This window comes from Centroberyx affinis, unplaced genomic scaffold (genome assembly GCF_046629955.1).
Source record: "Centroberyx affinis isolate AG114_WGS23_722 - 3 ecotype Tasmania unplaced genomic scaffold, CSIRO-AGI_Caff_v1 ptg003194l_1, whole genome shotgun sequence".
NCBI lineage: Eukaryota > Metazoa > Chordata > Actinopteri > Beryciformes > Berycidae > Centroberyx > Centroberyx affinis.
Window position 1 is genome coordinate 23,246 of NW_027281236.1, and position 15,794 is coordinate 39,039.

Sequence of the window (15,794 nt, forward strand, 5' to 3'; positions counted from 1 at the left end):
CTTGTGCCCATGCAACCCAGTTGGGCTTTTGAAATCAGCTCACCCGCCCATCACTACCACTACTGCTGAACTTGTGCCTGGATCCTACAGGTGCAGAAGTAAAACAAGACACTAGAGGGCAGCCAATACCCAGCAATAAACCCGGCAGTCCAGGTCCCTGACATCTCACCAGGCTGTCTGTTGCCTGCAGCTCCCCATTCAAATTGAATTATACTGTGAAATAGGATTACGTGTCAAGCAATGCAATGATTGAGCACAATTGTTGGAGTTTGGCAGGAGAGCGGAATAAAAAGGAAGCATACAAACACGCATTTCTATTTGTCATGCTGATGTGAGTCGTCTGTGAAACAACATTAAGATAAGTCGATCCTGGGTGCCGAGTGATGGGTATCTTAGCATTCACACTGCTTATTTCAAGTGAGTAAAAAATAGCAGAGCCGCTTGTCTGGGTGCTCCCCGGAGAGTATAGAGACTGAGTTATGGCCCTATAATTATGTGCAGGAGAGAAAGTGTGTGTATGAATGAACGTGCTCCGTTTTAAAAGGCGTTTTATTATGGTTGCTGTTTCTCTAGATTGTGGGTTGGGGAGCGGATCTCCCTTTATAGGTTGCTGTTTCCTCTCCCAAAGATCTGCCTGGTACCCTGGGCAACTGAAGAGGCTGGCTAGAATTATACAGAGACACGTTTAGAGTCTGAAATAATCTAATAAAAAAAAGAGAGATCAAGGAACCTCCTGAGTCGATGAGCTCATTCCCATCCTTCATCAGTGTCTCCTGCATTGCAATGAGGAGTGAATCCGTGTCTGCACACACAGTCGGACGGGTGGGAGAGAGCAGTCATCTTGAGGACTCTCCTCCACTCCAAAGTCTTTGATGTTTCAGTCATATTGGATTGGCGTGGCCTCGTCTCCTCCGGTGACCTCTCACCCCTGACCTTCCACCTTAAAGGTCAAGTCCCTCAGTACCAGGCTTGTCGAGCCAATTAACCCCTGAACTGAGATCAATTAACCCTTTTACACCAGCACAAGCAGATAACACCACATGCATTATTAGCAGGGTGCAGGAAAAACCCATGAGATCAAAAGACTCGATCCAAAGCAAACAATGCTGATAGAAAAGGGGGGCTGACCTGCAGGATAGGAGAGACCGACCGGATCTTCTTCTGCACTGTCTGTCATATAGATGATAGCCGCAGAAAAAGACAGGCAGGTGGACAGACACGGGGGGAGACGGGCAGACCAACTGAAGCTCATCTACGTGTCTAATTAAGCAGAAATGGAGCCGTACGGGGCGCCAAGGGACTCGGGGGTAGAGATATCTCGCATTTCAGTCCATTAACCTGCTCTTAATGAACTGTGTGTTATTGGGAAAGCCTTTATTAATCACACTCCACTGAGGTGACGTTCAGTTGCTCATCGGTGCTCACCGTGTATGTCAATACTCCGCAGCAGGGCTCTGGATCACTGAATGGCCTATGGGGAGGACAAGGCTGGGCCAAACAATCTGATTACAGCAGGCATGATGTGACAGCCAGGGAGGGGGGAGGGAGGGGGGGGGGATCGATTTATTTACCTTTGCGACAAAACCTAAAACCAAAACTCCACCTAAAACGAAATATAAAGGAAATATGCAACATAACCATGCAGCAATGAAAGAGGTATCCTTGGTTTTCCATAGCACACGCACGCTGTTTTTGTTGTGACAAACACTGATGCTGGAAAAACAGACTCCCAATCAATGATTTCCACCCACCCACAGTGATGATTATATCTAATGACATGCTTGGTGCTGAGAAATGCCCACAAAGTTGTCAGTCAATTAGCTGGGCAGTCCGTTGTGGGTTGAACAAACTCGTGTGAGAAATATTGGTAAGGAGAGAGAGAGAGACTCATGCAAGCAGAACAGATGATTTTTGTTATGTGCTAGTTATTTATTTTTTAAATTATTTGATTCATTTGTATTTAAATGCTTTGGCAAGAAAAAGCAGATTGAATTGGAATGAAGTGAATTGAATTGAACTGAATTGAATTGAATTGAATGAAAAATGAAGAGGGGTGAGTGAAAGAGAGACAGGGAGGCGGAGAGAGAGAGAGAGAGAGAGAGAAAGAGAGAGAGAGAGAGAGAGAGAGAGAGAGAGAGATAAAAGGGGTTGGAAGAGAGAAAGGGAGATGGAGGGAGGGAGAGAGACAAAAAGGGAAAGAGAGAGAGATAGAGACAGAGAGAGGTTGAACTAGAGAAGGAATAGAGGAAGAGAGAGAAAGAGGGAGGTAATAGGTGGAGAGAGAGAGAGAGAGAGAGAGAGAGAGAGAGAGAGAAAGAGAGAGAGAGAGAGAGAGAGAGTAGAAACTGTTTAAACGTGTGTGCGCTCTTGCCAGTCTCGGCATCGCTCAGTTCCTGCAGGAGGCTGCTTCATCCCTCCAGGATCTCCACTCTCACCGATGACAAGACATGATCTGCCCACTTCCCAGTCTCCCCACTTCACTCTGAACTGGGATTTCATGCACCGGTTTATTATTTTGCATGGATGACAACGCCGCATATTCATGGATTTCTCATATCCCAACTAATTTGACTCACACCCGGGATTGGTAAGAAAAAAAGAAAAGAAAAGGAGGGCTCCAAGTGGTTTCCAGCGGTTCCTGGGTGTGTGGTAGCAGCAGCTCAGCCTGCCTTGGACATGGGACCGTGCGTCAGCCGTGAGGGATCCGGTACCGGAGGAAGAGCGTCCTCCTGAAGCAGGAAAAGCCCGTCTTCGGGAGTTTTTAATTTTTTATTTATTAAATTTCTTTATTTTATACCGGGGAGGGGGAGCTGAGTGTCTCGCGCGCCGGAACGATGCGTCCCAACCGCGGCTTCATCCTGCTCCTCCTCAACGGAACGGCGTGTTTGGTAAGAAAAGAGTGGGAGTGGGGAAAAGTCAGGGTCGGGTCATCATGCATCCTGCTCCCAGTTAAGCTTGTGCTGTTCATTTAACACCTTCTGCATGCTGCTGGTCGCTGCGTCTTGGAGCCTGGTTGCTCCATTCAGTTCAGTTCACTAAACCCTGTTAGGTACCGCAACCATCCCTATGTCTTTTGCCACCAACAAACTTCCAAACTCGCTAATATAAATACACTGCATTTCTAGAGACGAAGTGAAGCGATGTCTTATGTCTGAAAATATATTATTATTTTTTTTGGTCAATATGATGATTAGGCTAATAGACGCAGGTCACTAGACTGTCTTGCACAGACGCAGCTTTAGGGAACATTGGTCCTTAACGCTCCTGGTGTGTGTGTTTGTTTTTTATGTGGCTTAGATGTTTTTATTATTATTATTATTATTCCTTGCTCTCAGTTATAATGTTGCAAACTACAAGATTAAATTGGGCTCACTTGTGCTTGCGGTATGGCTAGTGTCCCACACCTTCCCGTACCCTGTGACACCCATGCTTGCAGCGTACGGAGCGCACCGTACACCGTGACTCCGGTATCCACAGTCAGTCAGTCTAGTCTGCCTTGTGCGTATTTGGAGCGTACAGCCACACAAGCCGAATCAACGCTTCTCTTGCTTTCCAAATTGTTGGAAAATTTAATTATTATTAAAGAAAAAAAAAAACTCGTCAAAATCTATAGTAAATTGAATGAGGCAGCAGGCAGGCGTAGCCTATTGGCCTGAGCCAGTGATGTAGGAGTAAATAGAAAAGGTGGATAAAGACAAAAACACACACTAATATAAATCAAACATTAAGAAAGCATTTCAGCATTTAATAAAATATGTGTGACATATGTGTGTGTTTTTATTAAAAGACTCCTAGCCTCATATAACTTACATCAGCTTGACTTATGTCAGCCTAAAAAGGTGGTAAATTCTGTAGATACAGATACAAATCTAGATAAACTAATTTAAGGCGAGTTTACCCTCCACTGTATCTCTGGCCTAAACTGTACAATGGAGGTCACTAATTAATTTTGCACTTGTACTTCGTACAAGACAGACATTTTTTTTTCAATACCAAATTCACTTGCTTCACACACAGTTGCTCCTCAGGAGTTTTAGCAAGGTGATGTCTAGGCTGTCCTCCCCGTCAACTTAATAGCCTAAGACAGGGGTTCCTCTACTTTTTCATGTCAGTGACCCCTAAACAGACAAGTGTCAAGCCAAGCACCCCTGTTTGTAAGCTCTTAGTCCCAGCTGGAGCCCCATCTGAGGTGATTGTTACTGTCAGATATGATTAAATACAGAATTTACACTGTAGGTAACAGTGGGGAGAGTAAGACCTGTGATCAGAATAGCCATTCTTTTATTCTGTTCTCTCATTGGGCTAACTTCTACCCCCCACTTTAGGAACCGCTGCCCTAAAACACCAATGTGTGACATCAACTGTTTATAATAGTTTAATGAAATGCTTCCAAAATTTTAGGACCCTAAAATCAAGTTTGAACCACCCCATTCCTGTTTTATGCATGCCTTGCAAATGTATTAAAAAAAGCCATGTTTAATGAGAAATCAGCTCTTGATTCACATGAGAAAACTTGAAAACATCCTTCCTTCCACCCGGAAACCCTCGGGCCGAGCAGCTCGCTGATCACAGAGCCCAGGAAATGAACGGCTCCGTTTTTCTTTTTTTAATCATGAGGACAGAGGTGCAATGGAAATATTCAAGTGATGTTGCATTGCCTATTTGATGTGCCTGTTTGTTTTTGGCATCTCTTCAAAGGTGACCTTGTGGTTTCATCTAAAAACATTAAGACTAAATATTCTGCTGCTTCAAAACTGAGATAATGGCTCTCCAGGTGATTTGTTGTGTTACAGGCAAGGCGACCTCGTCTTAATTGACTAAACGCATACAGATTTATCTCAGACCGAACTGTTTAGACAGATCAGTGTGCAGACTGAGAGAGAGAACAGACCACACATTGAGTTAAAATATGAGGGATGAGAGCCTCAGATATTCCAGCCGTTGTATAACTGGATACAAGAATGTGAGATAATAGGCTTAACGCTCACTCTTCTGTGTTCTCTTGGTTCTGGGAGCATTTTATGAGCTGCAGGGCTGTAGCCTATTGTAACCCAGAAGGTCTGCAGCTAATGATAATGAAATTAATTGGGGCTTTTGCTTTTTTTTTTTCCTCCAGACCATGTATCTATGAAAAAACGTACATGACATCCCTCAGCAGGAGATCTTGGGTAATTCATTAGCCGCGTGGCATTGATAAATTATGGAGCAATTAATAAATTAACTAACTTTTTATTATGCGACAGAGCAGTGATTAATAATCGTATAAGCCTACTATGCATTAAACATTCGATTTGGATGATTTTCTATTGTAATAGCTTTGCAATTCTCAGAGTGTGTTAAGGTCTCAAGGGACATTTTTCAAATGGATACTAATATAGACTGCTATTAACACAAGGTGCCACTGCGGTTGTTGTTTATATGATGGATGATTTGTTTCAAATGTTGATTACTGTCTGTATTTGAATGCAAGGTTATGAATAATATAAACCATTCAGCTGCATAATTGACTGCTAGAGAAATTGTGTTTATTTATGGCAGGGGCTATAGTTATTTTTCATTTTTGATGCTCAGCAAGCTGACTAGATTTGTTTTTAATGAAGTAAATGGCTTAAGCATGTAGTTTCATAGAGTCAAGTGCTTATATCAAGAAAATAATCAGTGCAGTATCTACAATGATGATGTTGTGATGTTTACCTGGAATCAGTCCTAATTACCTGCCAGTAGTCAGTCGAGCAGAGCCAAGGTGTGAAAGTTACGACCTCTCTAACTCACAGAGTTCACCGCCAAACACACCCAGTGTACGCAAGGTGACTGAGATGAAGCTATGAGCTGAAGAAAGGAAGGAAAGACAGTTGCCTATAGGAGATAAGTAGGCACATGGGGAGAAAGGTGAAGCAGGGAAACTACAAAGTGGTGTAAAGAGAAAAGAAATGAGAGGAGAAATAGTGAGCGAGAAGAGGTCAGTGTGTAGAAATGAACTGGATAAAGTGCTAAAAAAAAAGAATAGAATAAGTTAAACGCTCACAGATCACAGATTCACAGTCTTACTCCCTCTCCCACAAAAACATCCAAGAAAATATACTTAATCCACGTATAAATGATGCTGCAGCGGTGGCTGAATGGCATGAAGTGCAAGACTGACAATTTGAATCGCCAGACCAGCTAGTGAAATCTGGAGGTGGGGAGGCGGGGTGTGAGCGGTGAATGAGAAGTGCTCTTCTCTTCAACAACCTCAATAACTACCAAGAGAAGAATGAAGTGCCCATGAACAAGGCATTTAACTCGCAACTGCTCCAGCGGCCTGCAGACTCTCTCTCACCCTTCAACTGTTCCAGGCCGCTCCACTCAGGCCTTTCCTGGAAATACGAATTTGCTCTCAGTAAACATGCCTGGTTAAATAAGGGTTAATTTTAAAAAGGTACATTTTAAAATGCTATTATAAATTTAAAAAAAAAAAATCTGTGCACACTCAGACACAAGCAAACATAAATGTCTGCACACACACACACACATACACACTAACCAGAGGGCTTATTTGCTATGGAGCTCGGGTCTTGCATTTGCATTGTAACCTTCACATAGTAAAGATCGCTGGGGATGAAGAAGCGCGGCTCTCTCAGACATTTTCACGTTGAGCTCACAGCCGCTCGCTTTCACACAAGATGAGAATGTTCTGGGAGGGAAGTCATGTGCCTCAGGTAGCCTCTCTGTGGCCATGAGAGACAGGGCTGCTTTATATTCCCTCTGATTGCTTTCAGCACAGACAGACACTGGTCATCACACTTGATAACTGAGTTTCCCGTCTGTAGCTGTGCACATAATGTCGTTCTGTGTAGATTTTATTTCTGTGCGGATATTCATAGGTATTCCAAGGCCTGTGTACCGTATCCACTTTGAGGTCTCCGACTGCGCTTGAATGTAATTTGAAAATATAAAGAAAACATTAAATCAGCATGGATGGCAAGTAGCATGGCAAGTAGATAAATGAGGATCTAGTTCCTTTATGCTCTCCATTTCCAAACTTTCACAAGCATCCTCCATTTGACTTTGTCGTCCGCCAACACGTTTTACTTTAATTTAACCAGGCAAGTCAATTAAAAACAAATTATTTTTGACAATCAAAGGCTTGACAAAAGCCAAAAGGCCTTTTTACAACAAACAAAGCAGCATAATTGGGCTTCAGAACACGGAGCAACATAGCAATAGGACACTTAAATCACAACATAGCAGTACAACAGTAAACCAAGACAAAACTGCTGCATAGTTTGCATGGCAGGCCAGAAGACAGCATGAATACCACATTGCTCAAACACGTACTGTACAAACCTGAAGAGACTATATAAAGCGGAGGCTGTCTAAGGTTAATTCTAACCACATCAGACTCCTCTCCCCGTTTTGTCTTGTCAGAAAGTCTTTGATTCATGTTTCTTAGATACCTGCCCTCCTATCAGGGTCGCTGACCTTGTCCGCCCAGATACATCCCCGGCTAAGCAGAAACACCACCCTGATCCTGTGAAAGCAAACACAAATCGAAAAACCTAACAGTCTGATACAGCATATACTGCATGCAGACACAAATGTGAGACAGCGGCAGCAGCCTGAATACTAATCTTTCTGGCTTCTTGTCTTTCTCTCTATCTCTCTCACACACGTCTCTTTCTGTCTCGTTTCCTCTCGGCCATCATTCTTGCAATCTGCATGTCAGACTGTAAAGCTCCTACTCTCCACCTCCCATCTCTGTCGATCTCTCACACACAGACACCCAGCGCACAGTAGTCATTCATAATTGTCAAATCTCTATCACAAGAGAAGGTCGGCTACATAACCACGGTGGCACCGGCAGCTACAGACACATCTGTCCTGAGAACAGCAGTAGGGCCCGGTCGTGAGGGGGCAGTTTGAGAGGGGGAATTGGGAGTCCATGGCATCTTCCTCAGCAGCACAAATGTATGCACTCCCCCTGTTAGCTATCCATTTAAGGGAAAAGAACAAGTTACACACCCACCGTTAGACATTAAATTCGTCAAAGCATCAAGCAGGAGACTTAAAAAACGGAGCCTATGAGCATCAGTGAGACAATATATATATGAATAAGCAGCGGCTCACATGGGGGCAGGGGGAAGGGCTGCTGGTGTTCTAATGGACAGGCTCCGCGGCTTCCTGCCTGGGGTATAAAACAGCTTGAGATATGCACAGCCACGGCATGAATGACCCCAGAGGTGCGCCTTTCCCCTGACCACCCACTGAGGAACCCAGCAGAGCCTCAGCACCCCCCCCCCCCCCCCCCCCCCCCGACCCGCCCCCACCACTCTCCAGCCTCCAGCAACCCCATAACCACAGAGAGAGAGAGAGACAGATAGACAGAGAGAAAGAGAGAGTGAGAGAGAGAGAGAGAGAGCATGCTCCCTGACACACTGTCAGCCTTTCATAGTGAAGCGCAGAGCTGTCCTGAGACAGAATACATTGTCTGCACAAACCAGCGCAATTTATTGTGGCATCGCTCTCTGGGAGACTGCAGGGGAGACTGAGCAGACCCTGGAAGAATATATGTAGGTTTGTCTGCCGGTTTGGATAACTAAGGGTGGATTACAGAATATAGCTTAAAGAAGAGTGTCTCATCGCCTGGGGTAGAACGAGTGGGTGTAACTCACAGGGGATAGAGATAAAGATGCACATGACTTTCACATGGAGGAATAACTAAGAATAGGAAAATCCATAACAGACGATTTAATTTGACAATCGTAGAAGTTGTTTTACTGCATTGGGAAAATGCAGGATTACCACGCCGTTATGGAACGTGTCAAAATATTACCACAGAATGAGATTTGAGGTATGGAAGAAACAATATTAGATAGGGCGATGCGGGACCAAGGGACACTGGTTTATTTGAAGGGGGGGATACTGAGCTGTCACCATATGTTAGCACTGAGCGAAACCAAAGCCTTCCTGGTGCAGCGGGCGCTGAGGCTCATGCTGACCTCATCCGGGTGTGACTGGAGCCGCTGGTTACCTCGCCGCAATGAGACAGGGGAGCAAAAGCCCATTTGTATTCTCAATTCTCTCACAATCTGTAAACAGCCTGTTCTGCTTGAACGAACGTCTAGTGTGGAGTTCACCAGGACGCTGCCTAGTGATGGTACAGTGATTTTCAGGGTCGGGGGTTGTGCATGTGTCCAGACAGGCCTCTCTGAGGGTCTTTAAGGGTGTTTCCAATTAGAGAAGTGTACCGCCACAGGGACTGGGGAATTACGCCGAGCTTGAAAAAGAACATTTCAAGTACAGTACATGGATAATAGGAATGTTTTTTTTTTTTTTTTGCAGAGTACAGTGAAATTGAATTCACAATTGCTAAGGAATGTATGTGTTGCAGTAGAATAGAGGACAGCAGAGTACAATTTCTTTTAAACGTTTACTTATCCAGGTGGAAAGTCAATTTCAGCACGCATGCTCTTTTCCAGCGATGTTCTGCTTCACATTCACACAGTTGCACACATTCCCAAATGGGAGCTGCCCCGTAAAAACCAGTCTTTTGGCCGATATTTTGGCTTTTGGGGGTTAAGTGCCTTGCTCAGTAGCAAGGGGAGAGCAGTACTCATTCTTCATATTTTCCAAACCAGCCTGGGCATTAGAAGCGGCAACTGTCCAGCCACAAGCTCGCTTCAGCAACCTCTAGGCAACAGACGCCACCATTTGTGTTTGTAAGCTCTTGGGAAAGTGTTCAAAATTCAATGGAAAGACAGGATCAGTAATAATCTGACGACAGCCCTTGATAAGACAGCACTCAAGTGGGGGGTTTTACACCCGGACATCTGTGAGACGATACTAGAGTCCTCTCAGCTTTTATCAGACGGGTGTGAATACTGGAGCAGCGCTTTAATCAGCTCCGTCCCATCAGCTCCTGCTTTGCTCCCTGCTCCCAGGAGGAACTCTCTCCCATAGTGTCCCCCGCCGCCCCACTCCGCCACCTTGTCGATATCTTATAATGTAAAAATCTGATAGCCAATTCGGAGCCATGCTTCTCCCTCAGCATACAAAATGAACCGTGGTCCACTGGGACCACACAACTGAACCTGTCCAAAATGAGTTGGGGGGGGGGGGAAACGTGGAAGAAAGAAAGGATAGGGAAAGAGAAAAAAAAAGGTTCAGTGTGCTGAGTTTGTTCACCCACTGCAGATGTAAGCTCTGGCGACCCACTAGAAGCCAAGGTAAATTATTCATTAAGAGTCAAATGGCTTGTTTCTTGTGAAATTACCTTTCTCTCTCTCACCTCTTCTCAGATTCACACTAGCCAGAAGAATAATTAGTTATAAGGGCACAGACATTTTTAGACTTTAATCATGTAACAGAGAAGTCTCCTGCAGTGAGCATATTAGATCTGGAGATGGGGAGAGGATAGAGAAAAAAAAAAAGCATAAGGCATTGACGAACACTTAAGAAATCTGAGCTGCCTGGGCCGTTAATTAAAAATTGATGTCATATTAGAGATGAAGATTTCAATTCAACAGCCAGAGGAAAATGGAGTGCTTATTGAACTTGTCAGCTCCCCAGGACAAACGCACGCTTTCAGCCCCGCTGTGTGGTTCGACAGGCAGGTTCTGTATATCAACCACATTGTACCAACTGCATTTTCAGGAAGCCGAGAAGTGAAATTTGAATGTGTAAACTCTAGCGCAAGTGTAATTTTGGAACAATAGCCGACGTCTGTGGTTGACACACTGGCCTGTCACCAGTGCCTTAATGCTTCTGAGAGAGTTACGGCACAGGTTTGAGTTAAGTTGCTCCCTGATCTCTGCGCTGTATTATGGCAATAGTGTGCTGCCGGCACCGGGGGAAGGGGGTTAAAATGGTGTACCTGTCACTGTAACAGGCTGATTATTGCCTGTGGAACTGGCAGGCGTGCGCCCCCCACCTCCCCTGCTGGGAGAGAGGCCTAGGGCCTGTACTCACTAAGGCTGAATGACTCACAATTACCACAGCGACAGAGCCTGCAGCCACCTCCCATCCTCTCCAGCCATTTCACTGACTCACTTAGCACACATGACAAACGACAAAATCACCCTGAACCTCCACCCCCACACTAAGACCTCATTGCCCATCGCCCACACTTTGCCTACAGTACTGGGATACATTTTGCTTCATGATACAAAACAAACTTACTCTGAAAGTAACTTATTGTTTTCCTACAGAATATAGACTTTCAAAGCAATACTTCACGGTGGTAGAATATTTACATGTTTTAACATATATGATGACCTAATGAACAATATTTTGACTTTACAGTAGCTGGCCTGGAAATTATCCACCATTGCACTGAAGGCTCCAACTCTTGTTATTGATGCAAAGCAACAGGCGAAAACACTTTTTCAAAGTTATGAGTTGAACATATTTCACGTCAGAATGATGACTTTTTGGACTATGTTTTAAATATGAAAGCAAGTGAGTGAGATCCTTATGAATACCCAAGGCAGACAATATTAGTGCTTGACTGTTGATAAAATAATGTGGGGTTATGCATGCTAAAAAGTGAAAATATTCCACTAAAGTTAAATATTTAAAAATACAACAGTGAACACTGAGGTTATTCTGCACTACTTCAACTTGCTTACATTGCACAAGTCAAGGTTGGCACCGTCTGATAGTTAAATCTTACACCTCATATACTCTCCCAGTTAAATGTGCTCTAAGCTTTTTTACCCCCAAAGTAGCTGGAGAGAGAGAGCTGCAACAGTATGCAGTTTTCCAACACGGAGTCACAAAGTAGTGTAATATGTGCTGCTTGTGGTAATATTTCTTTAATGATGCGGGACATGTTGAGTTATGAGCAGCCATATAATAGCTGACCTCACTGACCCCGGAGTTCGCAAGAGCATCGTTCACAGGACCACCGACTGTTTGAACACAACCAAATAATTCATACACACAAAAATACATTCTACAGGCTACCTACTCATTATAAACTTCACCTGCAAAAAAAATAAAACACTACCAATTAAAGTATTTAAGGAAAAAAACAACCACACAGTATGTCTTCTGTTACTGTGGTACTGCGGCAGTCATTACAGTCCCGGCTACAGTGGGGGTTTTTTCACAGCCATATTAAGCTCATTCTAACATTTGTCTTTGACAATGATGCTGCACACTGAATCTGACACCTCCAGCAGTGCCAGACGCTTAAATCTTCTGTTCAACAATGGCACAATGCTCACTTCATCTCTCTTCCTCTAGCCTGGCCTTTCAGGCTCGCTAATGAAGACAGCGGTAGAGAGAGGGATGCCTTACTGAATATGTGACTACAACAAAGCATACTGCAATATGTTTTTTTCTCAGATGCTATGAGTGTTGGCGCCATCTGAGAGTCACTCTAGACAAGTGATTGTGCTGGCGAAATTACTAGGATCTTAAATGTGAGGGGCAGTTTCATAGAAATCAAGAGTGACACATTTCCAAGAACCCTAAAGGGCCTTTTTGTAGGCCACAGCAGGGACTCCTAAGTGCTATCTGGGGAGGCAGGCAGAGTGCTACCCTCTGTGCCCAGCAGCCACTGGCTCATTGAGGGAGAGAAATCAAACACAATCTGGTCCTTCAATAGGAACCATGGGGAATGGAGTATTTGTCATCTAAGTCATGCCGCCTGGCCCCAACTCCCCCATCAGGAAAAAAAAAAAGACGCATCTGAAGAGATTAAAATCAATACGTCTTCAGCTCTCCCAATTTTTTTTTATTCATTATTAATGAGTTAGGGATTCTCAGAGACGCTATCACAACTATCTGATTCAAGAGGAAGGAGTCCTTGTCAGGGCGGTTGATGGTTTTTGTCTGAGCGTCGGTCCCTGTGGTGAAGCTGAAGGATCTGAGCGGCAGTGTAGCAGACAGGTAACCAGAGGAGAGGGCGTCTGGGCCATAACACCCCCCCGGGAATAAGGCCAGATTGAGGGAGGGGGAGTCCTCTCATCTGAGTCCAATACCAGACCACAAACACAACAGCGGGAATCCTCGCAAGGCAAGTTGCAATGCGATACACGTTGTTATGAAAGGAAATACATGTTTTTAGAGAGACAGAAAATCAATAGCGCTGACTGACTGTGGTGCAAGTGAACAAATCTGAGTGAACTTGAAAAACCTGCATAAAATGGAGTAAAAATGAGTAAGACTTAATAATCCTGACTAAGCCTGTATAAGGAAGCCCAGGCAGTCAAGACAGTGGATGGATCAGAGCACAGACAGAGATACATGCATTATGTATCATTGTAAAACCCCCGCGCTCTCGGGGCACAGCACACACACACACAAACACACACACACATATACAAATTCACTCTGCCACTCACTTCATCGCTCGCTCACATTTGCATCACTTATAGTTTTTCGCAGTAGAGAGAACACAAGCGTCCCCTCCAACGCCAGATCAAAAGGGCAGAATAACGCTTCCCACGGCTCGACCGGCGGAGACTACCTGTTAATAGATCATTACCATCGAATAATTACCCATTACTTTGCTCTCACATTCACACACTCCCGCCACAAAGCCACTGCTGAGCTGAGCACAGCCACACTATCTTATCGCTCTCCCTCCCTCCTCTCCCCCTCCCCTCAGTTGATGTTAACATCTGACAGCTTTGTGTGTGTGCCGATACAGATTTTTTTTCTTTAATTAAAACATTGGAAGTCTTAATTGGGCATTACGCTTTATTCTTCGGCACCCCCCCCACCCCCACCCCCACCCCTCACACACACACACGCACGCGCACACACTCCTCCTCATCCACCTTTCATCCTCCAACCAAATCTTTCGAGGCAATAATAGTATAATAGTTCCCCTCTATTCAGACTCACACCGCAGGGCTTAAAAAGCAAAAAAAAAAAAAAAGACCACCTTAAAACGAGATTCACAGCTTAGTCTACTTTACTGAACATTTTTAGTCATTAGTTTATTCAAGATATATTTTTTCCAATAACGCTGTAACCTGTGACGTCTTCAAGCAACCTTTTCTGAACCAGTTCCACTGAAAATAAGTAGGAGGCTGAATTTGGAGACGTTGAGACAGGACCTCCGATGAACTTTTGGCAATGTAGAGATAAGTATTCTGCAACTGCTGCCATGAATCAAGTTAATTTTGACGCAAAACCACAAACAAATAGCCTACTTCATGAGAACATTAATCGACCTCCAACCTCCAGTGAAATAACTTCAGAAAGTGCGTCTTAATGGCAGAGTATTGTTTTTCAGAATTCTATCTTTTGAAGAAAATTGTTCACACTCAGAAATATCGATTGAACTGCCCAAGACCATGGGAATAACGTAGTTTATGTGAATTCAGTTTTGGTGTGGATTTTCAGTTTAAATCTGTTCTTTGATCCCTCAGGCCTCTCAAGTAGCTGGAAGGAGGCATATGAGCCCATTACTACTGAGCTTGGGGAATTACATAGGCTCTGTGAAAACTAGACATAAAGGAGTATTTTCTCCCTCAGCCGGGGTAAACAGAAGAACGTAATAATAGCAATACCTGCAAAATTTCAACCATTTATTTATATATATAACATTGATAGAATGTCACGGTTACTACCACTAGAGGTATGAACGGTAAATTAAGTATCGATTAAACCTATAATTTGTTTTCTGTCCACGTTTCTTTCTCCCTTGCTAATAACTGCCTACTTTCTTTCTCTATTTTCTCACTGCCCCCTTTCTTCTTTCCTCGCTTCTCTTTCCTCTCCCCCTCCTGCTTCCACCTCCTTTTTCTAGTTGGCCCTGGGTCAAGAAGACGACTCCTCGAGCCCCAAGAGCTCTTCAGACGACTCGTCCAAGACGGTGGGTCTCCTGAGCGGGCAGGCTCCCCTCTCCCCGCTGAGCCGCTGGATGCTTCACAGTAAGAGCAGAGCTGCTAACTCCACCTCTCTGGAGCTGCCCTACCGCTCCCCGGTCCCTTTCTCCAAGCAGGAGTTTTCCAAACAGGAGTTCTGGGAGATGCTGGGCAGCGACCTGCTCAAGCCTGACACCTCCAGCTCCAGAGTCAAACGCCGGCCCATCGTTAAGACCGGCAAGTTCAAGAAGATGTTCGGCTGGGGAGACTTCTACTCCAACATCAAGACGGTGCGGCTCAACCTGCTGATCACCGGCAAGATCGTGGACCACGGTAACGGCACGTTCAGCGTCTACTTCCGCCACAACTCCACGGGCCAGGGCAACATCTCCGTCAGCCTGGTGCCGCCGGTCAAGGCGGTGGAGTTTGACCTGGAGCGCCAGAGCGTGGTCTACCCCAAGGACTCCAAGATCTTCAACTGCCGCGTGGACTATGAGAAGGTGGACCGCAGCAAGCGCACCTCGCTGTGCAACTACGACCCCTCCAAGACCTGCTTCCAGGAGCAGACTCAGAGCCACGTGTCCTGGATTTGCTCCAAGCCTTTCAAAGTCATCTGCATCTACATTTCCTTCTACAGTACGGACTACCGCCTGGTCCAGAAGGTTTGCCCGGACTACAACTACCACAACGAGATGCCCTACCTGCCCTCGGGCTAGAGGATACGTAGGAGGGGAGGAGAGGAGGGAGGGGAGAGGAGAGGGGGTTGAGGAGGAAACCTGGGCTGTGAATCATCCTTACTGCCGCTGTGGCAGCGAGAAACCTTGAAAAGCCCTCTCTGTAGCCTGACTATTGTAACATGTAAAAACATATATGCAAAACAAAAAGTACAGTATGCAGATAATGAGGCATTTGGAATGCTTGACTGCAGCATTCATTAACTGGACTGGTAGTGAAGATCACATACCGGCAACACGCACATTGTTACCTCAACCC

General features: G+C 44.9%; 1 protein-coding gene across 1 annotated transcript; it reads left to right on the forward strand.

Annotated features, from left to right (window-relative positions):
* Positions 1-2,834: 2,834 nt before the first annotated feature.
* On the forward strand, positions 2,835-15,517 carry LOC139660024 (neurexophilin-1-like). Its single transcript, XM_071538060.1, has 2 exons — positions 2,835-2,888; positions 14,744-15,517. Exons 1-2 carry the CDS (start codon positions 2,835-2,837, stop codon positions 15,515-15,517), a joined length of 828 nt encoding a protein of 275 aa, XP_071394161.1.
* Positions 15,518-15,794: the final 277 nt, after the last annotated feature.

Coding starts and splice junctions, on each gene's coding strand:
- LOC139660024 (XM_071538060.1), top strand. CDS start 2,835: ATGCGTCCCAACCGCGGCTTCATCCTGCTCCTCCTCAACGGAACGGCG. Junction 2,889..14,743: donor TCAACGGAACGGCGTGTTTG/GTAAGAAAAGAG, acceptor TCCTTTTTCTAG/TTGGCCCTGGGTCAAGAAGA.